General features: G+C 56.5%; 7 protein-coding genes across 8 annotated transcripts; 3 read left to right on the forward strand and 4 right to left on the reverse strand.

Annotated features, from left to right (window-relative positions):
• Positions 1 to 433: 433 nt before the first annotated feature.
• Positions 434 to 1,811, forward strand: KRP23_5158 (uncharacterized protein; the record flags this gene model as incomplete). Its single annotated transcript, XM_067890196.1, has 5 exons — positions 434 to 1,015; positions 1,094 to 1,147; positions 1,219 to 1,560; positions 1,628 to 1,723; positions 1,773 to 1,811. 5 exons carry the CDS (start codon positions 434 to 436, stop codon positions 1,809 to 1,811), a joined length of 1,113 nt encoding a protein of 370 aa, XP_067746762.1.
• A 306-nt stretch (positions 1,812 to 2,117) lies between these two features.
• KRP23_5159 (Lysosomal beta glucosidase) lies at positions 2,118 to 4,684 on the reverse strand (the record flags this gene model as incomplete). The annotated part of the gene is made up of 2 exons (XM_067890197.1): positions 2,118 to 2,133; positions 3,120 to 4,684. 2 exons carry the CDS (start codon positions 4,682 to 4,684, stop codon positions 2,118 to 2,120), a joined length of 1,581 nt encoding a protein of 526 aa, XP_067746763.1.
• Positions 4,685 to 5,462: 778 nt separating this feature from the next.
• KRP23_5160 (Lysosomal beta glucosidase) lies at positions 5,463 to 7,817 on the reverse strand (the record flags this gene model as incomplete). The annotated part of the gene is made up of 1 exon (XM_067890198.1): positions 5,463 to 7,817. One exon carries the CDS (start codon positions 7,815 to 7,817, stop codon positions 5,463 to 5,465), a length of 2,355 nt encoding a protein of 784 aa, XP_067746764.1.
• Positions 7,818 to 8,252: 435 nt separating this feature from the next.
• Positions 8,253 to 14,350, reverse strand: KRP23_5161 (the record flags this gene model as incomplete). 2 transcript variants are annotated; one of them, XM_067890200.1, is made up of 4 exons in its annotated part: positions 8,253 to 8,331; positions 9,315 to 10,947; positions 11,904 to 11,920; positions 12,756 to 14,350. In XM_067890200.1, the coding sequence occupies 4 exons, from the start codon at positions 14,348 to 14,350 to the stop codon at positions 8,253 to 8,255; spliced, it is 3,324 nt and encodes a 1,107-aa protein (XP_067746765.1). The 2 variants fall into 2 exon arrangements, with proteins under 2 accessions (XP_067746765.1, XP_067746766.1); XM_067890201.1 differs by lacking the exons at positions 8,253 to 8,331; positions 9,315 to 10,947; positions 11,904 to 11,920 and having other exon boundaries at positions 13,936 to 14,023; positions 14,097 to 14,350.
• A 1,033-nt stretch (positions 14,351 to 15,383) lies between these two features.
• Positions 15,384 to 16,926, forward strand: KRP23_5162 (uncharacterized protein; the record flags this gene model as incomplete). Its single annotated transcript, XM_067890202.1, has 2 exons — positions 15,384 to 15,466; positions 15,522 to 16,926. 2 exons carry the CDS (start codon positions 15,384 to 15,386, stop codon positions 16,924 to 16,926), a joined length of 1,488 nt encoding a protein of 495 aa, XP_067746767.1.
• Positions 16,927 to 17,586: 660 nt separating this feature from the next.
• On the reverse strand, positions 17,587 to 18,738 carry KRP23_5163 (uncharacterized protein; the record flags this gene model as incomplete). The annotated part of the gene is made up of 5 exons (XM_067890203.1): positions 17,587 to 17,597; positions 17,663 to 17,671; positions 17,998 to 18,007; positions 18,069 to 18,545; positions 18,733 to 18,738. 5 exons carry the CDS (start codon positions 18,736 to 18,738, stop codon positions 17,587 to 17,589), a joined length of 513 nt encoding a protein of 170 aa, XP_067746768.1.
• Positions 18,739 to 19,091: 353 nt separating this feature from the next.
• KRP23_5164 (uncharacterized protein) lies at positions 19,092 to 20,296 on the forward strand (the record flags this gene model as incomplete). Its single annotated transcript, XM_067890204.1, has 3 exons — positions 19,092 to 19,709; positions 19,777 to 20,088; positions 20,156 to 20,296. The coding sequence occupies 3 exons, from the start codon at positions 19,092 to 19,094 to the stop codon at positions 20,294 to 20,296; spliced, it is 1,071 nt and encodes a 356-aa protein (XP_067746769.1).
• Positions 20,297 to 20,417: the final 121 nt, after the last annotated feature.

A 20,417-nucleotide genomic window follows, 5' to 3' on the forward strand; every position in this document is an offset into this window, starting at 1 on the left:
CGGCGCTACGTGGAACAAGACCGCGACCTAGTACTCTGGGTTTCGCGCGCGGTCCCCATCGAGATCAAGCACAAGATGCTGCATGGACTAACGTACAACCTCCGTAGACAGGTCGTAAGGTCACATCCCCACGCAAGAGGTCGCCGTGCTCCAGCAATGCTCGCTCATCTACCTCAACGACGAAGCCCGACTACAGTGCCACCCATTAAGTCGGCGCGCGTTCACTCACTTCCTGACCATCCACGCAACACAGAACCAAAGGCGCGCATCGAGAGCTCGTCGAAAACACTTTACTCGGCCGCTTCAAGCTCAGAAGTATGAAATAGAGCAGGTCCCATTGCCCATCATATCGAAATTTACAAATTCCGACGATGCCTATCGTTAAACACAATAATTGTTGACGCTCCGGCCGCATTATTGACACCTGGTCGCTATGGCCTTCCTGGAGGACGACGACGCCGTGCGCGCCTTCGAGGCGGCGCTGTCATTCGTGGAGCAGTACTCGATCGACACGTCGGTGTTCACGGCGTCTCCCTCAGGTTTCTCGCCGGCGGAGGACATCGAACTGCTGTCACCCAGTCTCACGCCGGCTTTCAGCGCTCATATGGCGTCCCCCGGGGCCGCCAGCGACTCGTCCACGGCATCACCGTCTTCTCCAGTATTTCAGCTCTCGAACGCAACCGCTGCGAGGCTCGAACGCGGTCCACAGGCTGCAGGACAGGTGTCGGCGCACAGGAAAGCCAGTGCTCGAGGCAGGAAGAAGACTGCGGGCCCTAAGAAGCCCGTGACCAGGGGAGACCCCAACAGAGCCAGGAACGAACGCAAGATCGAGCTGGCCTTCCTCAGGGAGAAGGTGGCGCAGCTGGAGCTGGAGCTCACTGCACTGCAGCTCCACCCGAGAGCGCAGACTCGAGCCATTCGTCAGGAAACTCAGAAGCAGCAGAGAGAGACCAAGAAACAGGGAGACACCATGTCGGTGTACGACCCAGTGCAGGTACCGACGGTGTGGAAGGAGGTGGCGTGTCGCCAACGCAGACGCAGGGAGAAGGCGGAGAGGGAGAACGTCAGACTCAAGCTCATTCTCGATAATCAGATCAAGATGGCGAGAGGACTCGAGAGTTTGCTGCAGAAGAGAGCCAAGCAACAGGTCGGTGATGGGGTGGAAGGTCTGGTGAAGAGGAGAGGAGACGCTGATGCTTTGGGTGGTTGCTTCTGTAGGTGGTGGAGTGCTCGAGCTTGTCACAGACCAACAAGTCCAAGTACTCGCAAGGACGCACGCTGGACTTCCGTGCAGACGTCAACGACTTTAAGGATTTGCTGGCACATCTCGACAGGGCGTACCGCGAGGTGGACACTGTTTTCGCTTCGAATGGGCTGGCGACGATGGAGAGCACGCACCGAGACGCTAGGATGCGAGAAGGTGCCGACTGCATGTACTTGGATATTTACGCCAACAAGGTCATGCCGTTCGGGATGCGTGCGACAGCTCAGGCCGTGTGGGACCACTTCAAGGGCGCGGAGAAGCACCGCGGTAACATGTACGAGGGGAAGGTTGCGAAGGTGAGAATTCGACTCGACTTGATGCCGCTATTGTGTGTAACTAACCGTGAGTTGTGGCGACGTAAAGCACCTGGCAACGCCGGACACACCAGACACAATCATCGAGGACTTTGCAAAGGAATTCTTTGCCGATAGTTCTCGGGCGGATTTCCATGCCAAACAAGTACTCCGACGCTACGTGGAGGAGGACCGCGAAGTTGTTATCTGGGTAGCAAGTGTTGTCCCGCTTGAGTTCGATGATCAGCGAGTGAAGGGTCTGGGGTTCCGACATCAGGGATACGCTCTTACAAAGCGCGCGGCAGTCTCCACACCTAAGCGTGAATTTTCTCTGCTTCAGATGTGCTCCTTGGTGTCACCAGAGAAAGAGGATCACACGGTGTATGACCCCGCAGCGGTGCGTGCACTCACTGACTTCATGTTGGGCACAGTGGCAGGCAACATCACAGCCAGCCAGGAGCTTATCGAGAACGTGTTGATGGACCAAGTTGTACAACCGTAGTACACGGATACTACATCCCCTGCGCTAGCAACGGCCCTTGGGTACAGCGCGCCAATCTCTATGTTGCACGTACACTAACAGAATCACATTGACAGTCTTGCGCATTAACCTTTGTTTGCTTTTCTGTTCTTAAGCAGCTGGACAACGATGGAGTTTGCTGGAGCCAGCACGCTTTGCTCCAGCTCTATGAAAATTCGTCGCGTGTGTATTACTGTGAAAGTTTGTTTGCGTTACCGATGCGTTGCCAGCTTACAACAGCAAGCCGACAACTACGCTTGTAATTGTCGCCCACCACGCGATCTGGGTCAGAGGCGCTGAAGCGCTCGTACTGTCGCCGACAGTGGTGGAGGTCACCGCAAGTGTGAAGTTCGCGCACAGCTCATTCGTGATACCGTTGTCGTTGTACACGTCGCAGTCTGTGTCGGGATGGATGGCCACGACGAACTCGCCGTTCTCGGCAACCTGATTGAAGCCGCTGCCGATCTGCGGGTTATATACGCTCCAGTCGTCTGCTGTTAAGGTGACCATGACGGTCGCGGAGGCCCCCGCCTCGAGCTCGATCTTCTCAAACTTGCGCAGCATCTTCACTTCAGGAACCGAAATCGCGCGGTATGGCTGAATCATGAACAGCATGACGGTCTCCTTGCCAGCCATCGTACCGTTATTGGTTACTGTCACGGAAACGGAGATCGTTGCGCTTTGGCTGGTGATTTTGTCGGTGCTAAGTTTCAAGTCCGAGTACGAAAAGTTCGTGTAGCTCAGCCCCGCACCGAAGTCCCATTGCATCTCGCAATCACCGGAACTGCATTGAGTGCTCACGCGGTGGCGATACGGGATCATGATGTGGCCGGAGTACCTGGGGTACGTGATCGGCAGCCTTCCGCTCGGGTTTACCTCGCCGTACAAGATCTCCGCCATGGCTTGGCCTCCTTGTTCACACGGTAGACCGCCCCAAATAACGGCGTTCACGGAGTCCGGCAGCGAGCCCAGCAGCCTCGGACGCCCTTCGAACAGAATCAAGATCACCTTCTTCCCCGTGTCCGCAAGAGCCTGAACGTACTCAAGTTGGCCCGAAGGTAGCACCAACTCATCAATGTCGCCCCACTTCTCAGCGTACGGAGCCTCGCCGATGGCAGCGATGATGACATCAGCGTCGCTGGCCATGCCAACTGCCGTGGACAAGTCTTCGTCGGAGTACGTGCCGTCGTCGCTGAGTCCGTTGAAGTACGTAACGGAATCGCTACCGACCAAGTTCTCAATGCCCTCTTTGACCGACATACCGTGGGCGAAATAATCGTTGCCGGACGTGCCTTGCCAATAGATGCTCCAGCCACCGCACTGATAGCCAATATCGTCCACAGAGAATCCCGTCAGGAAGACGGAAGTGCTGTTGGTCAGGGGCAGAATGTTGTCGTCGTTCTTGAGCAGCACGATGGACTCTCTAGCGAGGTCCAGCGCCTCCGCCAGATCGTCGTCATTCCCCACGAGGGCAACGTTATCCGCACCTGGAACCGGGGTATCGTACAAGCCCATGTCCAGTTTCATCTTGACAATACGCTTGGCTGAGGCACGCAGACGAGCTTCGTAGTCCGAGTTGTTGGACAGCACGTACTTTGCCTGGTCGATGAAGTCGGTGCTGTACGGCACCATGGTCATATCCAGCGACGTGTTGGCAATCACCAGCTCCACTGCAGCCTGCTGCGTACTCACAACGCGGTGCCAGCTCTGGAGGTTGTTCACCTCGCCCCAATCCGTGACCACAACTCCGTCGAAGTCGAGGTCGTTGCGTAAAAGGTTGTTGAGGATCTTGGTACTCGAGACGACGGGGACGCCGTTCACCGAAATATAGTTCTCCATCGTGGACATGGCGCCGTGCTCGATGCCCGCCTTGAACGACGGCACGTGGTAGTTGAGCAGGTCGTAGTCTGAGATGGTCACGCCTTCACGGTCAACACCAGTGACCGTCTGCGAGTACCCGATGAAGTGCTTCATGCACGCCCCACTCTGACTATTATTCTGTACGCCTTGGATGTAGGCAGCCCCTAGCACCGAGGCCAGGTACGGGTCCTCTCCGAAAGTCTCGTATGTGCGGGTCCACAGCGGGTTGTACGAAATGTCCAGGATGGGGCCCAGCACCCAGGAGATACCTGCTGCAGCCGTATCCCGACCCGTGACGTACCCCATTTTGCGAACGAGCTCGGGGTTGAAGCTTGCACCTGCATTGATCTGCTGCGGGAACATGACTGCCTGGTCCACGTACTGGGCGCCGTGCACCGAGTCGAGTCCGTAGACCATGGGGTGTCCTCCGTTCTCGTCCATGTGGAACGTTTGGATGTCCTCGATGGTGTCGCGCCAGCCGGTGGCGTTCCAGCCGGCGAACGGCGAGTTCAAGTAAGACCCGACGCCGAGCTGCGCGTACTGGCGCACCAAGGTCTCGTTCACCGAGTTGTCGTCGTTGAGCACCATGCTGATGTCGAGCTGGCACATTTGGCCGATGACCTGGTCCGTCGAGAAGCCGTCCACGATGGTCTGCGCCTGCGAGTCCAAAGCGTCGGAGGACCCGCTGGAGCTTGCGAGCGCCGACTGCAGCACCGCCGCAGTTAGTAGGAGCCACTTTGTGAGCATGGGACTGGCAATTCACCGACGGGTATTTCCCACGAGGAAAATGGGGGAATGACTTTCAAATGAGATGCTCGCGCCCGACCGATGAAATGCTGGCTGGCTGCTTCTCCGCATATCGCCTGTGCTTGTTGTTGCTCGCATCCAGATCAGGTAGAGTATGTTGCCCTATCGGTAGTGCCCAGGGGAAAAATGACGAGCTCCATGTACCGCCCTTTCAGTTCGATAGTAATGGTGTTCTGGTGTCCACAGCAATCGGACCCTGTCGAAGATCGTGCAGGAGCACCGCGTACAGACTTGGTCAGCTCAGCTCGATCAGAAGCAGGCCGCCATATCATCGAAGCCGGATTCGTTGGCGCCGTAGAGTCCGGTGTCGTCGCAACAGACGGTCTTCACATTGTAGACGCAGGATGACTCGGGTGTGTTGAAACTGCAAGTTCGTTGTAGGTGCAAGCAGGTGTATGGTGCTGCCTTTCAATGGCAACAACGGGGAATGTATCCTGGTACATGTAAGTTAGAGCAAAAACTGCCTCGATGTGCAAGTCGTGCCTCCCTCTAATCTCACGGGATCACGTCAAGGACAGGTAAGATTTTGGATTGCTTCGCTCCCGCTCACGGCAGATCGGATGTGTTAAATACTTACCGAGAGCGATTGCTGTGTTAGTGCCGTTTGCCTGCGATGGATACCTTGTGCATTATACCATTCGGGAATGTATTGAAAGTATCGGTTCCTTTGTCTAAGCGTGCTTCTTCATTCGAGGCAAGTCTGCAGTCTTTCGACTCCCTAAAGCAGGCCGCTGCCGATGTTCACGGTGCCCGCGCCGTTGCTCGTGTCGACGCTGAACTCGGCGCACAGCGGGTTGGTGATGTTGTTGTACACATTGCACCACGTCTCCGGCTTGATGGCCACCACGTAGTCGCTGTCCTCGAACACGCGCTTGAGCCCCTTGCCGATCTGCGGGTCGTACACGCTCAAGTCGTCGGTGGTGAGCGTGAACGACACGTCCATGGACTCGCCCGCCTGCAGCTCGATCTTTTTGAACTGCTTGAGCTGCTTCACCTCGGGCACGGAGATCAAGCGGTACGGCTGGATCACGAACAGCATGACAGTCTCCTTGCCAGCACGGGCGCCCACGTTTGAGACGGTCACCGTAGCGGTCACCGTTTCGGACGCACTGGTGAGCAACGTCGTGTCCAGCGTCACGGCCGAGTAGTTGAACTGCGTGTAGCTGAGGCCCGAGCCAAAGTCCCATTGCTGCCAGCAGTTGTCGTACGCGCAGCGAGTCGTGACGCGGTGGTTGTACGGGATAGCGATGTTGCCCGAGTCCTTGGGGTACGTGATCGGCAGTCGTCCGCTCGGGTTCACCTCGCCGTAGATGATCTCCGCCATGGCCTGGCCGCCGAGCTCGCAGGGCAGCAGGCCGTCAATGATAGCCATCGAGTTGTCCGGGATCGAGCCAAGCAGGCGCGGACGGCCCTCGAACAGAACAACGATCATCTTCGTCTTGGTCGCGCGCAGAGCCTCAATGTACTTCACCTGGCCCTCAGGCAGAGCAAGGTCGTCAATGTCACCAGGTTTCTCCGTGTACTGGGACTCGCCGATGACAGCAACAGTGTACTCGTGCTGGCTGGCAAGCTCCACAGCGGTGGCCAGGTCCTCGTCCGAGATCGATCCATTGGCAAGCAGTCCGTTAAAGTAAGAGAACGAGTTGTTCCCGACCAAGTTCTCGAACCCCTGGCGAACAGTGACGCCGTTCGGGAACATGATGTTGCCGGAGTAGCCCTGCCAAGCCTTGCTCCAGCCACCACACTGGTAGCCCACGTTGTTTGCCGAGTGGCCCGTAAGGAAGACGGACGCATCCTTCGGTAGCGGCAGAACGTCCTCGGCGTTCTTAAGAAGCACGATGGATTCACGCGCCATATTCAGAGCGGCGGTCTTGTCGTCTTCGCTGCCTACCAGCGATACGAACTCCGCTCCCGGTACAGGGGTTTCGTAGAGTCCAAGCTGGAGCTTCGTCTTAATGATACGCTTGGCAGACTCACGCAGACGAGCTTCCTTCTCAGGGTACTTCTGGAGCATGCTTTGTGTGTAGTCGATGAATTTCGTGTCGTTGGGCACCATGCTCATGTCGAGCGACGTCTCCTTCAGTGACAAGGCCACAGCATCTTCGTAGCTGTTGACGACGCGGTGCCAGTCCTTCAGGTTGTTGATCTCAGCCCAGTCGGAAACCAGGAGACCATCAAACCCTAGGTCGGAGCGTAGCAAGTCGTTCAGAATGCGAGGGTTCGCAATGACGGGCTCGCCGTTAATGGAGATGTAGTTCTCCATCGTCGACATGGCACCGGCGTCCATGGCCGCCTTGAACGGCGGCAGGAAGTAGTTGAGCAGGTCGAAGTCTGCCATGACGACATTGTCTCTATCGTGTCCTGACGGTGTCTTGGAGTAGCCGATGAAGTGCTTCATGCAGGCCGCAGTCTGGTTGTAGCTCTGCAGTCCACGGACAACGGCATCTCCCATCACAGCTCCAACGTGGGGGTCCTCACCAAACGTCTCGTAGGTGCGAGACCAGAGCGGGTTCTGTGCGATGTCGAGGATAGGACCAAAGACCCACGGGATTCCAGCAGCTTGAGTGTCACGAGCGGTGACACGACCCATCTCGTAGACGAGGTCGGGGTTGAAGCTTGCGCCGCTATTGATCTGTTGGGGGAAGATGACAGCGCCCTCGACGTAGTTGGCTCCGTGCACCGAGTCGAGGCCGTAAATAATGGGGTGGCCGCCGTTCTCCTCCATGGTGATCTCCTGGATCCGCGTGACGATGGCACGGAACTCGGTGGCAGTCCAGCCGTACTTCTCCTCCATAGGTTCGTCCCAAATCGTGTTGAGGTACGAGCCCACGTACTGCTGGGCATACAGACGGACCCAGTCCTCGTTCAACGTGTTATCCTCGGGGTTCATGACGGTACTGATGTCGATCTGCGTCATTTGGCCGATTACTTGGGCCGTCGAGAAACCATCGACGATAGCTTGAGCTTTGGCATCCAGTGCGCTATCCTCGGCAGCCGAGAGTGCCGATACAGGCAGTGACAGGAATGCTGCCAGCGTGGCAGAATAGGCCGCGGCCAGGAAGGGCTTGACCATCGAACTGCGTTACGTTGACGGCGTCGAGGCTGTCCACTACCAGGTTGTACTGCGTGATGCAGTGGGGAAGTTGAGAAGTGAACTCTGGAAGGACAGCCTCAGCGCGCAATGCCAATCGACACTGCTGTCCCATCCAACTGCTCTGCCATGTTGACCGTGCGGCACGCCGAAATGTACATGTATAGTCAAGTTTACGCGGTTGTGGAGTCGAAAGAGATCAATATGCGCTCTGCTATCCATGAAAGTGCCCGTAACCCGTATCTCAAAGAGCTGTAATGGCTGCTGGGCCTCAATACACTTCAAGTGTTGCTCGTGTCGGATGGCCGAGACTGGAGCTTCTCACAGCGGATAGGACACTCTCGGAGCGCACTGAGCCATGGAAATGCAAATCGCCTCGAGTCCGGAGTTAATCGTCATGGACCAGCTCAGACAAGGTCAAGGTTTTGTAGTTGGTGCGACTGCGGCTTCAACCATTAAAGCGCGGTGAAGATGCACCTTTACTGTGGGAATGATCCTGTACATGTAGGTAAAGGTACCAGTGTTCTGCTGTAATTGTGCAGGGCTCGTTTCTTATGAAGCCTTACGCGCTCATTTGTCTAGCTTGGCTGTGCATTGAATGAAATGTCTACCCTTAGGCTGAGGGTGGCTTAAAAGTTACCGGCCTCAACTGTTCCAGCTCCAGCATCTTCGGCCACAGGGGGCATAGTGGTGGCAATTGAAGAGACAACTGCAGGGGTTTCCGTAGTGATGGTGGCGTTCGTAACTGGAGGAGGAAGGCCGAAGCTGTCACGTCCCGTTTCGATCTTGAACACAGCGCACAACGGGTTGGTGATGTTCTTGTACACGTTGCACCAGGTGTCCGGCTTGATGGCCACCACGTAGTTGCTGTCCTCGGTGATCTTCTTCAACCCCTTGCCGATCTGCGGGTCGTACACGCTCCAATCATACGCCGTCAGCGCAAAGGACACTTCCTGGGACTCTCCTGGCTGCAGTTCAATCTTCTTGAACTTCTTCAGCATCTTCACCTCAGGGACGGAGATCGTTCGGAACGGCTGCGTAAGGAACAGCATGACCGTCTCCTTACCCGCACGGGTACCCACGTTCGTGACGGTCACAGTGGCAGTGACGGTGGCATCAGCACTAGTGATCGCCGTCGTGTCCAGAGACACAGCAGAGTAGTTGAATTCCGTGTAGCTGAGTCCGGCACCGAAGTCCCATTCCATCCAGCAGTGGTCGTAGGCGCACTGCGTGTTCACACGGTGATAGTAAGGGATGGCGATGTTCGCCGGGTCCTTCGGGTAGGTGATCGGGAGCTTTCCACTCGGGTTCACGTCTCCGTAAATGATCTCGGCCATCGCCTGTCCGCCCAATTCGCAAGGCAGCAGACCATCGATGATCGCACTGGCAGAGTCCGGGAGCGAGCCAAGGAGACGCGGACGACCCTCGAACAAGACGACAATTACCTTGGTACCGGTGGCAGCAAGCGCTTCGACGTACTCGATCTGACCAGCAGGGAGAGCCAAGTCGTCGATGTCACCGGGCTTCTCTGTGTACTGCTTCTCACCGATAACCGCAATGGTGTACTCATGCTGACGAGCCATCTCAACTGCTGTGGCAAGGTCTGCCTCCGAGTACGAGCCATTGTCGTAGAGGCCGTTGAAGAAGGAAAAGGAGTCATTTCCAACCAAGTTCTCCAAGCCCTGACGAACCGAGACACCGTTTGGGAACATCTCGTTGCCAGAGTATCCCTGCCACGCGATGCTCCATCCACCGCATTGGTGACCGACGTTGTCAGCCGAGTGGCCTGTCAGGAACACAGACGCCTCCTTCGCCAGGGGCAGCACACTTTCATTGTTCTTCAGAAGTACAATGGACTCGCGAGCCAAGTCCAACGCCACCGCCTTGTCTTCATCATTGCCGACCTGGAATTCAAACTCCGCACCGGGCATGTGGTTCTCGTAAAGTCCAAGCTGGAGCTTCGTTTTGATGATACGCTTGGCAGACTCGCGGAGGCGGGTCTCGTACTGAGGGTACCCCTCGAGCATGTTTTCCGTGTAGTTGATAAACGCGGTGTCATTCGGTACCATGCTCATGTCGAGCGACGTGTGCGTGAGCGACAAGCGGACAGCATCCTCGTACGTTTCAGCGACACGATGCCAGTCCTTCAGGTTGTTGATCTCAGCCCAGTCGGAAACCAGGAGACCATCAAATCCCAGGTCGGAGCGAAGCAGGTCGTTCAGAATGCGAGAGCTCGCGATAACGGGCTCGCCGTTAATGGAGATGTAGTTCTCCATCGTCGACATGGCACCGGCGTCCATGGCCGCCTTGAACGGCGGCAGGAAGTAGTTGAGCAGGTCGAAGTCGTCCATGATGACGTTGTCTCTATCGTGTCCTGACGGTGTCTTGGAGTAGCCGATGAAGTGCTTCATGCAGGCCGCAGTCTGGTTGTAGCTCTGCAGTCCACGGATAATCGCCTCGCCCATGACCGTCACCAAGTGGGGGTCCTCGCTAAACGTCTCGTAGGTGCGAGACCAGAGCGGGTTCTGCGAGATCTCCAAGATGGGTCCGAACACCCACGGGATTCCAGCAGCTTGAGTGTCACGGGCAGTGATCTGGCCCGCTTTGTAGACGAGGTCGGGATTGAAACTAGCACCGCTGTTGATCTGCTGGCCAAAGATCACAGCACCAGTCACGTAGTTGGCACCGTGCACCGAGTCGAGACCGTAGATAATGGGGTGGCCGCCGTTCTCCTCCATGGAGATCTCCTGAATCCGCGACACCACAGCGCGCCATTCGGTGGCAGTCCACCCGTACTTGTCGCCCAGCGGTTCATCCCAAATCGTGTTCAAGTACGAGCCCACATACTGCTGCGCGTAGGCTCGAACGGAATCCTCGTTCAACGAGTTATCTTCGGGGTTGATGACGGTGCTGATGTCGACCTGTGTCATCTGGCCGATGACCTGGGCCGTAGTGAAGCTATCGACGATAGCTTGCGCTCGGACCTCCAAAGCGGCGTCGTCGGCCATGACCGTACCGGAGAAAGCCGCCGCCGCCGCTAAGCTGCTGGCAGAAACCCAGGATGTCCACATGAGATGCCCTTGAGTCGAGTGGGTAGTGGTGGTGGGTTGTCCTGTGCGAGGCAGGGAGGAAATTGGAGAATGAGCTTAGTTTGTGTTGCCCTTTTCTCTTAGTTCACGAAGCCTGTCGAGATCAGTCAGGACAGGTTGCCGTCTTACTGTCCGCCAGACAGATCTGATCTTGGGCTATACCATTCAAGCTGAATTTGCCGGCTGGTGGTGCAAAGGTGATCCCATGGTGCCTCATTTGAGGCTTGGGCGCCTCGATGTCCACGAACGAACCCCTCCCCGCAGCCCCAACCTGTTCAATCCAATTTACATCTGCGACTGTCATCTTGTACGAATTGACGAGCACCTGTGTGGTAGCCATCAGTCAACCAAAAGATCGCGAACGGCGCGAAAGCAAGTTTTTGCTTGTGACTACAATAGGCAACCACTTCGGTGCTGATCCGTGCAATGCTCGAGTTGAATAGCCTTCATGCGGAGTACGAGGTGCTGCATGTAGTTTATACTTGCAAGATGGCACCGTGGTCCTCGACGTAGTGATGGAAGGACGACATTCGGCTTGAGGAGCCAGGACCTCCGTGGACAAGACTGTGACAATGTACTGGCATGCTGGATAGACACCTGGACGGCCCGTCTTCCTGTTGGCAACGCCTGCATCGACTGTCTTTCCAGCCACACAGTGCAAGCCCAATCTGGTGAGGTTTCGCAGCACGGCAAGGTCGCGACTGCAAGAAGGCATCAGCCGGTAAACACCACCTGGACTATGAGCGGTCAATTCGTTGCCACATGTACTGGTGGTCTGGGCACTTTGTCATCGATCTCCGGATGTCACCGCTGGGAACCGGCAAGCAAGGGATGCACAAGTGCTGTATCCGAAGTGGCAGGCCAAGTACGAGGATGCATGTACCTACACTGTATCAGGATAGTGCGAAAACCCCACAACAAGACGCAAAAGCAAAAATGAAGATTTGCTGTAGATTCAACGACAATACCGCACACGCACGCAGGCTCAGCAACTGCCTACAAACCCACAAAATCAACGGCGCAAGCATGCACAAACACCCTTCTAATGCTCTCAACAGTCCCTTACGAACGACGACGCGAGGTCGTGCCGTTAATACCGAAGTTGACGGTGCCCGTGTTGAGCGTGAACTGCGCGCAGAGCTCATTCGTGATGGTGTTGTACACGTCGCAGTCGGTGTCGGGCTTAATCGCCACAACGAAGGTGCCATCTTCAGCAACCTGGTTGAACCCGCTGCCGATCTGAGGATCGTAGACGCTCCAGTCATCTGCCGTTAGGGTGAAAGTAACCTCCTGGGTGATGCCAGGTTGCAGGTCGATCTTCTTGAACTTGCGCAGCATTTTGACCTCGGGCACGGAGATCAAGCGGTACGGCTGAATCACAAACAGCATCACGGTCTCTTTACCCGCGATGGAGCCCGAGTTTGTGACGAACACAGACGCAGTCAATGAGTCATCGGGGCCGGACACGGTCGTTTTGCTCAGCGTGACAGCAGAGTAGGTAAACGTGGTGTAGCTGAGCCCCGTGCCGAAGTCCCATTGCATCTCGCAGTCGACGTAAGCGCCGCTGTCATCAACACACTTGGTGGTGACGCGGTGGTTGTACGGGATCATCACGTTGGCCGAGTCCTTCGGGTACGTGAGCGGAAGTCGTCCACTGGGGTTCACCTCGCCGTACAGGATTTCCGCCATTGCCTGGCCGCCAAGCTCGCAAGCCAACAAACCGTGAACGACAGCGGTGGCAGTACCAGGAAGAGTACCAAGCAACCGCGGACGACCTTCAAACAGAACGAGGATGACTTTCGTCCCGGTTGCAGCGAGCGCCTCAACGTACGCAACTTGTCCCGCGGGCAACGCCAAGTCATCGATGTCTCCTGGCTTCTCGGCGTATGTGCTCTCCCCAATGACAGCGATCGTGTACTCGTGCTGGCTTGCATAGCTTACCGCCGTGGCCAGATCCTCCGAAGTATAGTTTCCATTGGCGTTGAGCCCATTAAAGTACGTGAACGAGTTGTTACCAACAACGTTTTCCAGACCCTGACGAACCGAAATGCCGTTCGGGAACATATCGTTACCGGAGTATCCTTGCCACGCTACACTCCATCCGCCACACTGGTAGCCCACATTGTCAGCCGAGTGGCCGGTGAGGAAGACGGATGATCCATTAGCGAGCGGGAGGACGCTATCGTCGTTCTTGAGCAGCACAATGGACTCGCGTGCCAGGTTCAATGCCACCGTCTTGTCATCCTCGTTGCCAACCAAAAACTCGCTGTCGGCACCAGGCACGGGGTTTTCATACAGCCCGAGCTTGAGCTTCATCTTGATCACACGCCTAGCGGACTCACGCAGGCGGCTTTCGTATTCCGGGAAGTTGTTCAGCATTTCCGTAGCGTACGTGATGAACTCGGTGTCGTACGGGACCATGCTCATGTCCAAGGCGGTGCGAGTAAGCGAGAGCCGAACAGCCTCGTCGTACGTGTCCACCACGCGGTGCCAGTCCTTCAAGTTGTTGATCTCGGCCCAATCCGTGACCACGAGGCCGTCGTACGCGAGGTCATTGCGGACGAGGTCCTCGAGGATCTTGGTGTTGGCCACCGTAGGAATCCCGTTGATGGAGATGTAGTTCTCCATGGTCGAGAGGGCACCAGCCGCAATGCCGGCCTGGTACGGCTTGACGAAGTAGTTGAGCAGGTCGAAGTCGGCCATCGTGACGCCGTCACGGTCATGCCCTGACTGTGTCTTGGAGTAGCCCACAAAATGCTTCATGCAGGCCGCAGTCTGGCTGTTGCTCTGTAGACCGCGAATGATTGCGTCGCCCAGCACTGAGCACAGGTACGGGTCTTCGCCGAACGTCTCGTAGGTGCGTGCCCACAGCGGGTTCTGCGCGAGATCGAGGATAGGACCGAACACCCACGGGATCCCTGCTGCCTCCGTGTCACGGCCAGTGATTTGGCCCACCTCGTAGACCAGGTCGGTGTTGAAACTTGCACCGCTGTTGATCTCTTGGCCAAAAATCACAGCACCGGAGACGTAGATGGCTCCGTGCACCGAGTCGATCCCGTAGACCATGGGGTGGCCACCGTTCTCCTCCATGGTGATCTCCTGGATGCGGGTGACAATGGCGCGCCACTCGGTAGCGTTCCAGCCCCACTTGCCGTCGATCTCACTCCCCCACGGAGTGTTGAGGTAGGAACCGACGTTCATCTTGGCGTACGTGCGCACCGCGTCTTCGTTCAGCGAGTAGTCGCTGTTGAGCACTTGGGTAATGGTGATCTGCGTCATCTGACCCAGCACCTCGGCAGTGCTGAAGCCGTCGACAATGGCTTGCGCTTGCGAGTCGTACACATCGTCACCCAGAGCGCGCGTGTCGACCGGAAGAGCGGAGAACGCTGCAAAGCAGCCGATTGCAGCGATCCACGACGTCAGCATTGTCTTCTTCTTGGCTCGGCGGTGGCAGAATACGCTGCTGCCGGGAGATTGGGAAGTGATCTACTGCTTCGAAGGAGCGGGGGGTCAATGCTCTAAGGCCGGTGGTGGGCATCGATGAAGGCCTGACCATTGCCTGTCTGTCTACGTAGGGGGAGACGTGGGACGCACGCGTTGAAGGTGCCAGCAATGCCCTTGGTGACCACTATCCTCCGTTTCAGTCTGATACGCGAGTGCTGCCCAACTAGCGAGAGGATCTATGAGCTTCAACTTGAAGTGGACGCGCATTTGTAAACACAAATCGCACGTGAAAGGTTTGTTCGAGTACCGCTCTTGTCATTGCTGTGCAGTATGTGCCGTGGAGGACTATTTGCATTCGTGTATCTCGAGCACCCAGGATAGATTAATATCCGCAAGCATGGGCGAAAGGAATGCAAACCTTTTTGCCAGCCATGAAAGCAAACTCTTCCACCTACCAGCTGCTGCTTCTGACCAAGAAATCAAGCGAGGTGGGACCTTTGCCAACTGTCCGAGGTACCGGTGACTCGAGAGACTCGAGCTGAGTCTGCTTGGGAAGTTCAGGTCTCGTACACTGCAACAGCGTCGACACTACAGTCTCTCCGGAAACACTTCATCATCGCGGCAGGCGACGGGTAAAATTAATAGTTTGGTGGCCGCCGTTAAAATGGTTGTGGGCGAAGAGCAGCAAGCCCACCACCTTCGGAAAGCGTGCGTGCAAGACCGAGCTGTGTGTGTCGAGTGCATCTGGTTGCAGTTCAATGTCTGCCTCTAGGTTGAAGCGTTGAGTAACCTGCGCCAGTCGGTCAGTGAGCATGTTTCAGCCATTGGTACCGCCAACGCACTCATCTGGTCGGGACCACGTTCGCCGGAAGAATGCATCAACGCCATCGACTGCTAAGAAGCAGCGACCTGAGAAGCACTAAGCCGTTTCGCCAATGCGACGAGTCCAGCATGAAACTACTTACCTGTCTACAAGCTGAGACCGCCGCTCCATTCGTTCTTCCGACGCTCTAGCATGAGAGACGTGTCTTGGGGCCTGACGGAGCACAATGTACAGCTCGTGTTCCTCTTCACGGTGACCTACTGGTCTGCCAGCAGGTACGCCCCAAGTGAACTGACACCCTTTCCTGCATCAATGCTGACCTTGTCGTAGTATTATTTCGCAGCAGGTGCTATCGGGCTACGTGTACGTGTTGACGGCTTCCAACGTCCCTGTGGGCTTCGTCAAGGGCATTCAGGGTCTAGCCCAGCTACTGTGCGCATTCCCTGCTGGTTATGCAGCGGACAGTACACGTCGAGACCGGATCCTCGCGCTTTCAGGCGTTCTCGGCGTCGTGGCTTCGGTGCTGACAGCGTTGGCTTTCGAGTTAGGCGACATGGTCCTCATTTACGTGGCTTTCGGACTATGGGGGGCCTTCGCTGCCTTCCAGAGCTCGGCCATGGAGGCTCTGTTCGCTGACTCGGTGCCGGTAGGGCAAAGATCAGCGCCGTTCACGCTGAAGTACGTCATGCGCAACGTCGCGCTTGTGCTCGGGCCTTTGAGTGCGATGCTGTTGCTATGGAAGCACGGTGATGCGTGGACGCTTGCAGCACTGCGACCCGTTCTGCTTTTCGGAGCGTTCATCGCGGCAGTGTCCATGGTCGTGCTGTTTCAGTTCAACGACGACCTAGCATTTGAGAACCGGCAGTACGTGTTCGCTATCGAGCGCGAACTGAGCTCCATCGAGCGCAACTTCACATCCGAGTACAGCGAGAGAGAAAGCTCCGCCTCCGAACGAGGAGGGAGCTTTTCTCGTGTGCACATGCCCTCGACAAGCGAGTTCTCTCAACTTCTCCGGTCTTCAAGGGTTCCTTCAGTAACCAGCGGCTACTACTTGGCTGCTCCAGTGCGGAGTGACGATGGCGAGGATGTCCCGGTACGCCCCGTCATGGCGTGTTGCGGGATGCTCGACACTGCGCACGTCCCGTACCTGCTGTTTGTGTCGGACTTCCTTGTGAGCAACGGCACCGGACTTGTCACGGCGTTCTTCCCGCTCTTCTTTCTCAACGAGTACGCGCTGTCTCCGGTTCGAGTGCAGACCCTCTTCGCACTGCAGCCACTGGTGATTGCACTGCTGTCGCTCCTAGCGCAAATGGTGTCGAGCGCTACTGGGCGAATGCCCATGGTCGTGGCCACGCGTGCACTTGGCACCATCAGTTTGCTGCTGATGGCAGTCTCGCACGACGTGACCGACCAGAGTGTGCTGTTCCTAGCGCACGGAGCGTTGATGCAGTGCACGGAACCACTCCGGCGATCACTTCTCATGGATTTCGTGCCCAAGACGCATCGTGCGCGTTGGAACTCGCTGGAGGGACTGACTGTTGCCTCTTGGGCAGGTAGCGCCGTACTCGGTGGAATGATCGTGGAGGCTTACGGATACCGACTGTGCTTCGTGGCGGCAGCGCTGGTGTATACGTGCGGTCTCGCCCTCGAGACCATGCTCATTCCTCTAACACGGCATGCTGTAGAAACAACGGAGGTTCAGAAGCCTCATGCAGAGAGCAGTACGTCACGATAACTCATAAAACTAAGAACTATTCGGTTGTGATTCTTCCTCTCGGACGATGTTTGGAGCGATGAGAATGTCGGTGAGAGCACGTGGCCTAGAAAAACCAGCGTACACAATTGCAACTAAGTCAGTTCCTTCTCCGGAGTCGAGGCAGTAAGCACGTAGCATCGGTTGATACGGGACAAATCACGACGAGTTTGTTCTTGACCTGGACTGGCGAGACGCTCGGCAATGATGTATCTTACTCCTCAATGGATCCTTCGCTTTAAAGCGCGATCTGCCAGTGCATTCTCAATGTACTGCCGGTTGACGACAGTGTTCTTCAGCCCGTGGACAATGAGGAAATTGGTGAGAGCGCGCACGTTGTTGGCGTCGTACGTTGCGCCATCATTTAGCTCCAGCGCAATCTGCGTACACAGTTGGAGCTGCGTCAACTCGTGCTCCGGTGTGGAGGCAGGGGACCGCCTCGTAACAGCGAAGCCTCGAACGTTGTGCGTTAGTCCTCGAAGCATTTTGTTTTTGACTTCGATGGGAGCTGCGTGCGAGACGCGAATGACGACGTCGCGGTCGGCCTCCACATATCTGCGCACCACTTGCCTCATCTTCACGTCAGCGCGGGAGTTGTTGGAGTAAACCTCCTTCGTAAACTCCTCGATAATTGTGTAGGGCTCATCGAGGCTCTGGGGATAAAACAGCGAGTTAGAATACCCCAAAACACAAACCACACCTTCTCCATATCCCCCACCTTCGCCATCTTCTGGTACAAATTGCCGGACGCCATGTGCTTCTCTGCTCCTTTGAAATAATCCCACGACACTTGTGCCGTGTCTTGCAGTCCAAACGGCAGGTCTTTATACGTGAAGAACTCGAGGTACTTCCCGTCCACGCCTTCGCGCATATGAACATCCTCGATCGGGATGTTTCTACTCGTCAGGCCGTTGGCTGCAAACACGACATCCACGTCTCGGTACGCGGCATCCAAGCGATAGAAAAGCTCTCGGAAGTCTTCCACATCGCCGCAGAAGTCCAACACGTCGATCACTGGGTGGTTGGCACAGCACTGGCTGATGAGCGACGCACACTCGTTGTTCTACAGTAAATGACACCAATTAGCACCAGCACTTCGACAACTCTCCACCTGAGGTTCTCACCAGCTGCCGCGTCCGCTTGCGGATCAAGACCCCGAGACTGTCCGCCACCTTCTTCTGGCGCTCCATCGCCAGCCTCAGTCGCACGTTGTCGCACTCGGCCTCCTCCCTACGACGTCGCTGCCTTTCGGCTTGCTCCTGCCACAAGCTCGGTCTACTGTTTGTGACTGCAAGCAGCGTCGTCTTGGTCCTCGTCTTGTGGTTCTGCAGAACATGCAGATTCAGCTGCAGCTTCTCCATCTGTTCGCGGAGGAACGCGATCTCCCGCGTCTGCTCGTTGCGCGCCCGGTTCGGGTCGCTGTAGACGCCAGCCTGGCGCAGGAGCCGCTTGCGCTCGGCACGTCGGCGGCGCTTCTCCTCTTTGGGCAGAGGCACGACTGAGAGACTGGTCGCGGCTTGGACTTGTGCGTTGGCCGGGGCGAACTCGAACTCGTCCACGAACGACAGCGCCGCCTTGAACACGTCGTCCGGGTCGTCGCCCTGGAAGAGCGCCATGACGCTTTTTAACAAAAGGTGTCTCATAACCAGCTTGACCAATGAGAGTGCTGGCGGTCAGGTCATGCAACACGTTGGAGGTGGCTTGCCTAGCCAGCGGCGAGAAAGCGTTGAATCCCCCAACGATACCGTTGTGTCGAGATGCTGCACCAGCCAGACCACAGAAGCTTACCTGCATCAACGTTGACTGAGAAATAGCGCTGCCTTCGACGAGGCTGTTTACTCTCGCTGTCTTCTCATAGATGTTGCCATTGCCCAGCTACTCCTTTAAAGCGGACGTCTGCAGCGTTTGGTTGCCTCACACAGTCCTGCTCGAGGATTCTTCGACATCCGTGCCATTGCCAACACGGGCACACAGCTCTTCCTGTCCTGCTCAAACTTGCCACCAATACCACTTCAACGTCTGCAACTCGTCCGTGATTGGATAAAACCCCGCTCCCTATCTACCCGTAACCGCCACAATAACTGATATCGAGAAAGTTCGATCAAGCAAGACGTCACTCCGCCACTAGCCACCTCGCCGAATCTGCCATGGCGACGTCTGTGCCTCCCACCAGCGCCTCGAGTCTCAACGTGGGGTGGGACCCTTCTCCGCTCTCCCAGCCCACCGAATTCGACGCCAACTCGCTCATCGAACGCACGCAGGAGGTGAAAGTGGACGTGAACGACTACTCGCGCTTCAAAGGCATCGGCGACGACGACAAGGCCCCAACTAGCGAGGGGAAGACCAAGGTGGCCCCTGCTGAGCCCGATAGCAAGTGTCGCAACTGCAGCAAAGCTGGGGCCAAGCTCAAGTGCAGCGTGTGCAAGAAGGCCGTCTACTGCGCACGCAAGTGCCAGGCGAGCGATTGGCAGTTCCACAAACGCATCTGCAAGAAGCCCGAGCCGCCCAAGAAGCCCGAGCCCCCGCGTCCATCGCCTACCAAGACAACGCCTTCAGCCGCCAGCTCCTCTGCTACTACAGTGAAGACGCCGGCAAAGCCCAAGAGCTCCAGTGCTGGGTCCGTTGTGGTGGCGGACGAGCCGGACTTGCCCGCGGACATGAGGGGCTACAAGAACGGCCTGCCGTACTTCCATCGTGAACTGTCCAAGGAGGAGAAGAGTCTCATTGGAGACATTGCACCTCAGAAAATTGAGAGCAAACCGACGGTGAGGAGTTGATTGTGCTTCTTTGTGATTTGGAAGCGGAAAACTCATGAGTTTTTGTGTTCTGTAGAGCTCGACGCAACATGATGGCTCAGCGTGGAACACGGCCGGCACTTTTGAAGAGCGTGTGGTGACCAAGTGGGCAGAGGAGAAGTGGAGCGAAGTGTTTACTGGGGCTACCTATTCGGAAGGGAACCTGCAGGCGACGCTGAAAGCACCGGAGAAGATCACGGGCGACGCGAGCATCTGCGTCGTGCGAGGCAAGAAGCGGTATTTGTTTGACTTCAACTTCAAACTGCCCTTTGAAGTCGCGATTAGCGGCGGTAGCACCTGCAAGGGCTCGTACGAGATGAACGACATCTCGAACGACGAGGACTACGAGGTAAGACGGCGGTACGTGGACTTCGTGTCGGGTTTCATTTGGCTAACGACCGTTGTTTTGTTTGTAGATCTCGTGCAGGTTGACCAAGAAATCCAGCTCTGCCGAACAGGCCGCCGTGCAGGCGCTCGTTGCTACCAAGAACAGCGGCCTGCAGAAGGAGCTGGTGCGACTCATCGGCGTGTTTGCGAGCGAGTTCCAACAACAATAGAAAGTGAAGGCAAAAGTGATTCAGGGAAGGTGGACGGACTCGTGTTGCACATAGCGATAGCAAAGACCTTCAGCTACACAACGCACTGCATGAAATACAAGCACTCGACACTGTTTGCCCT

This window comes from Phytophthora ramorum (assembly GCF_020800215.1).
Source record: "Phytophthora ramorum isolate Pr-102 chromosome Unknown Phyram_PR-102_s0004, whole genome shotgun sequence".
Classification (NCBI taxonomy): domain Eukaryota; phylum Oomycota; class Peronosporomycetes; order Peronosporales; family Peronosporaceae; genus Phytophthora; species Phytophthora ramorum.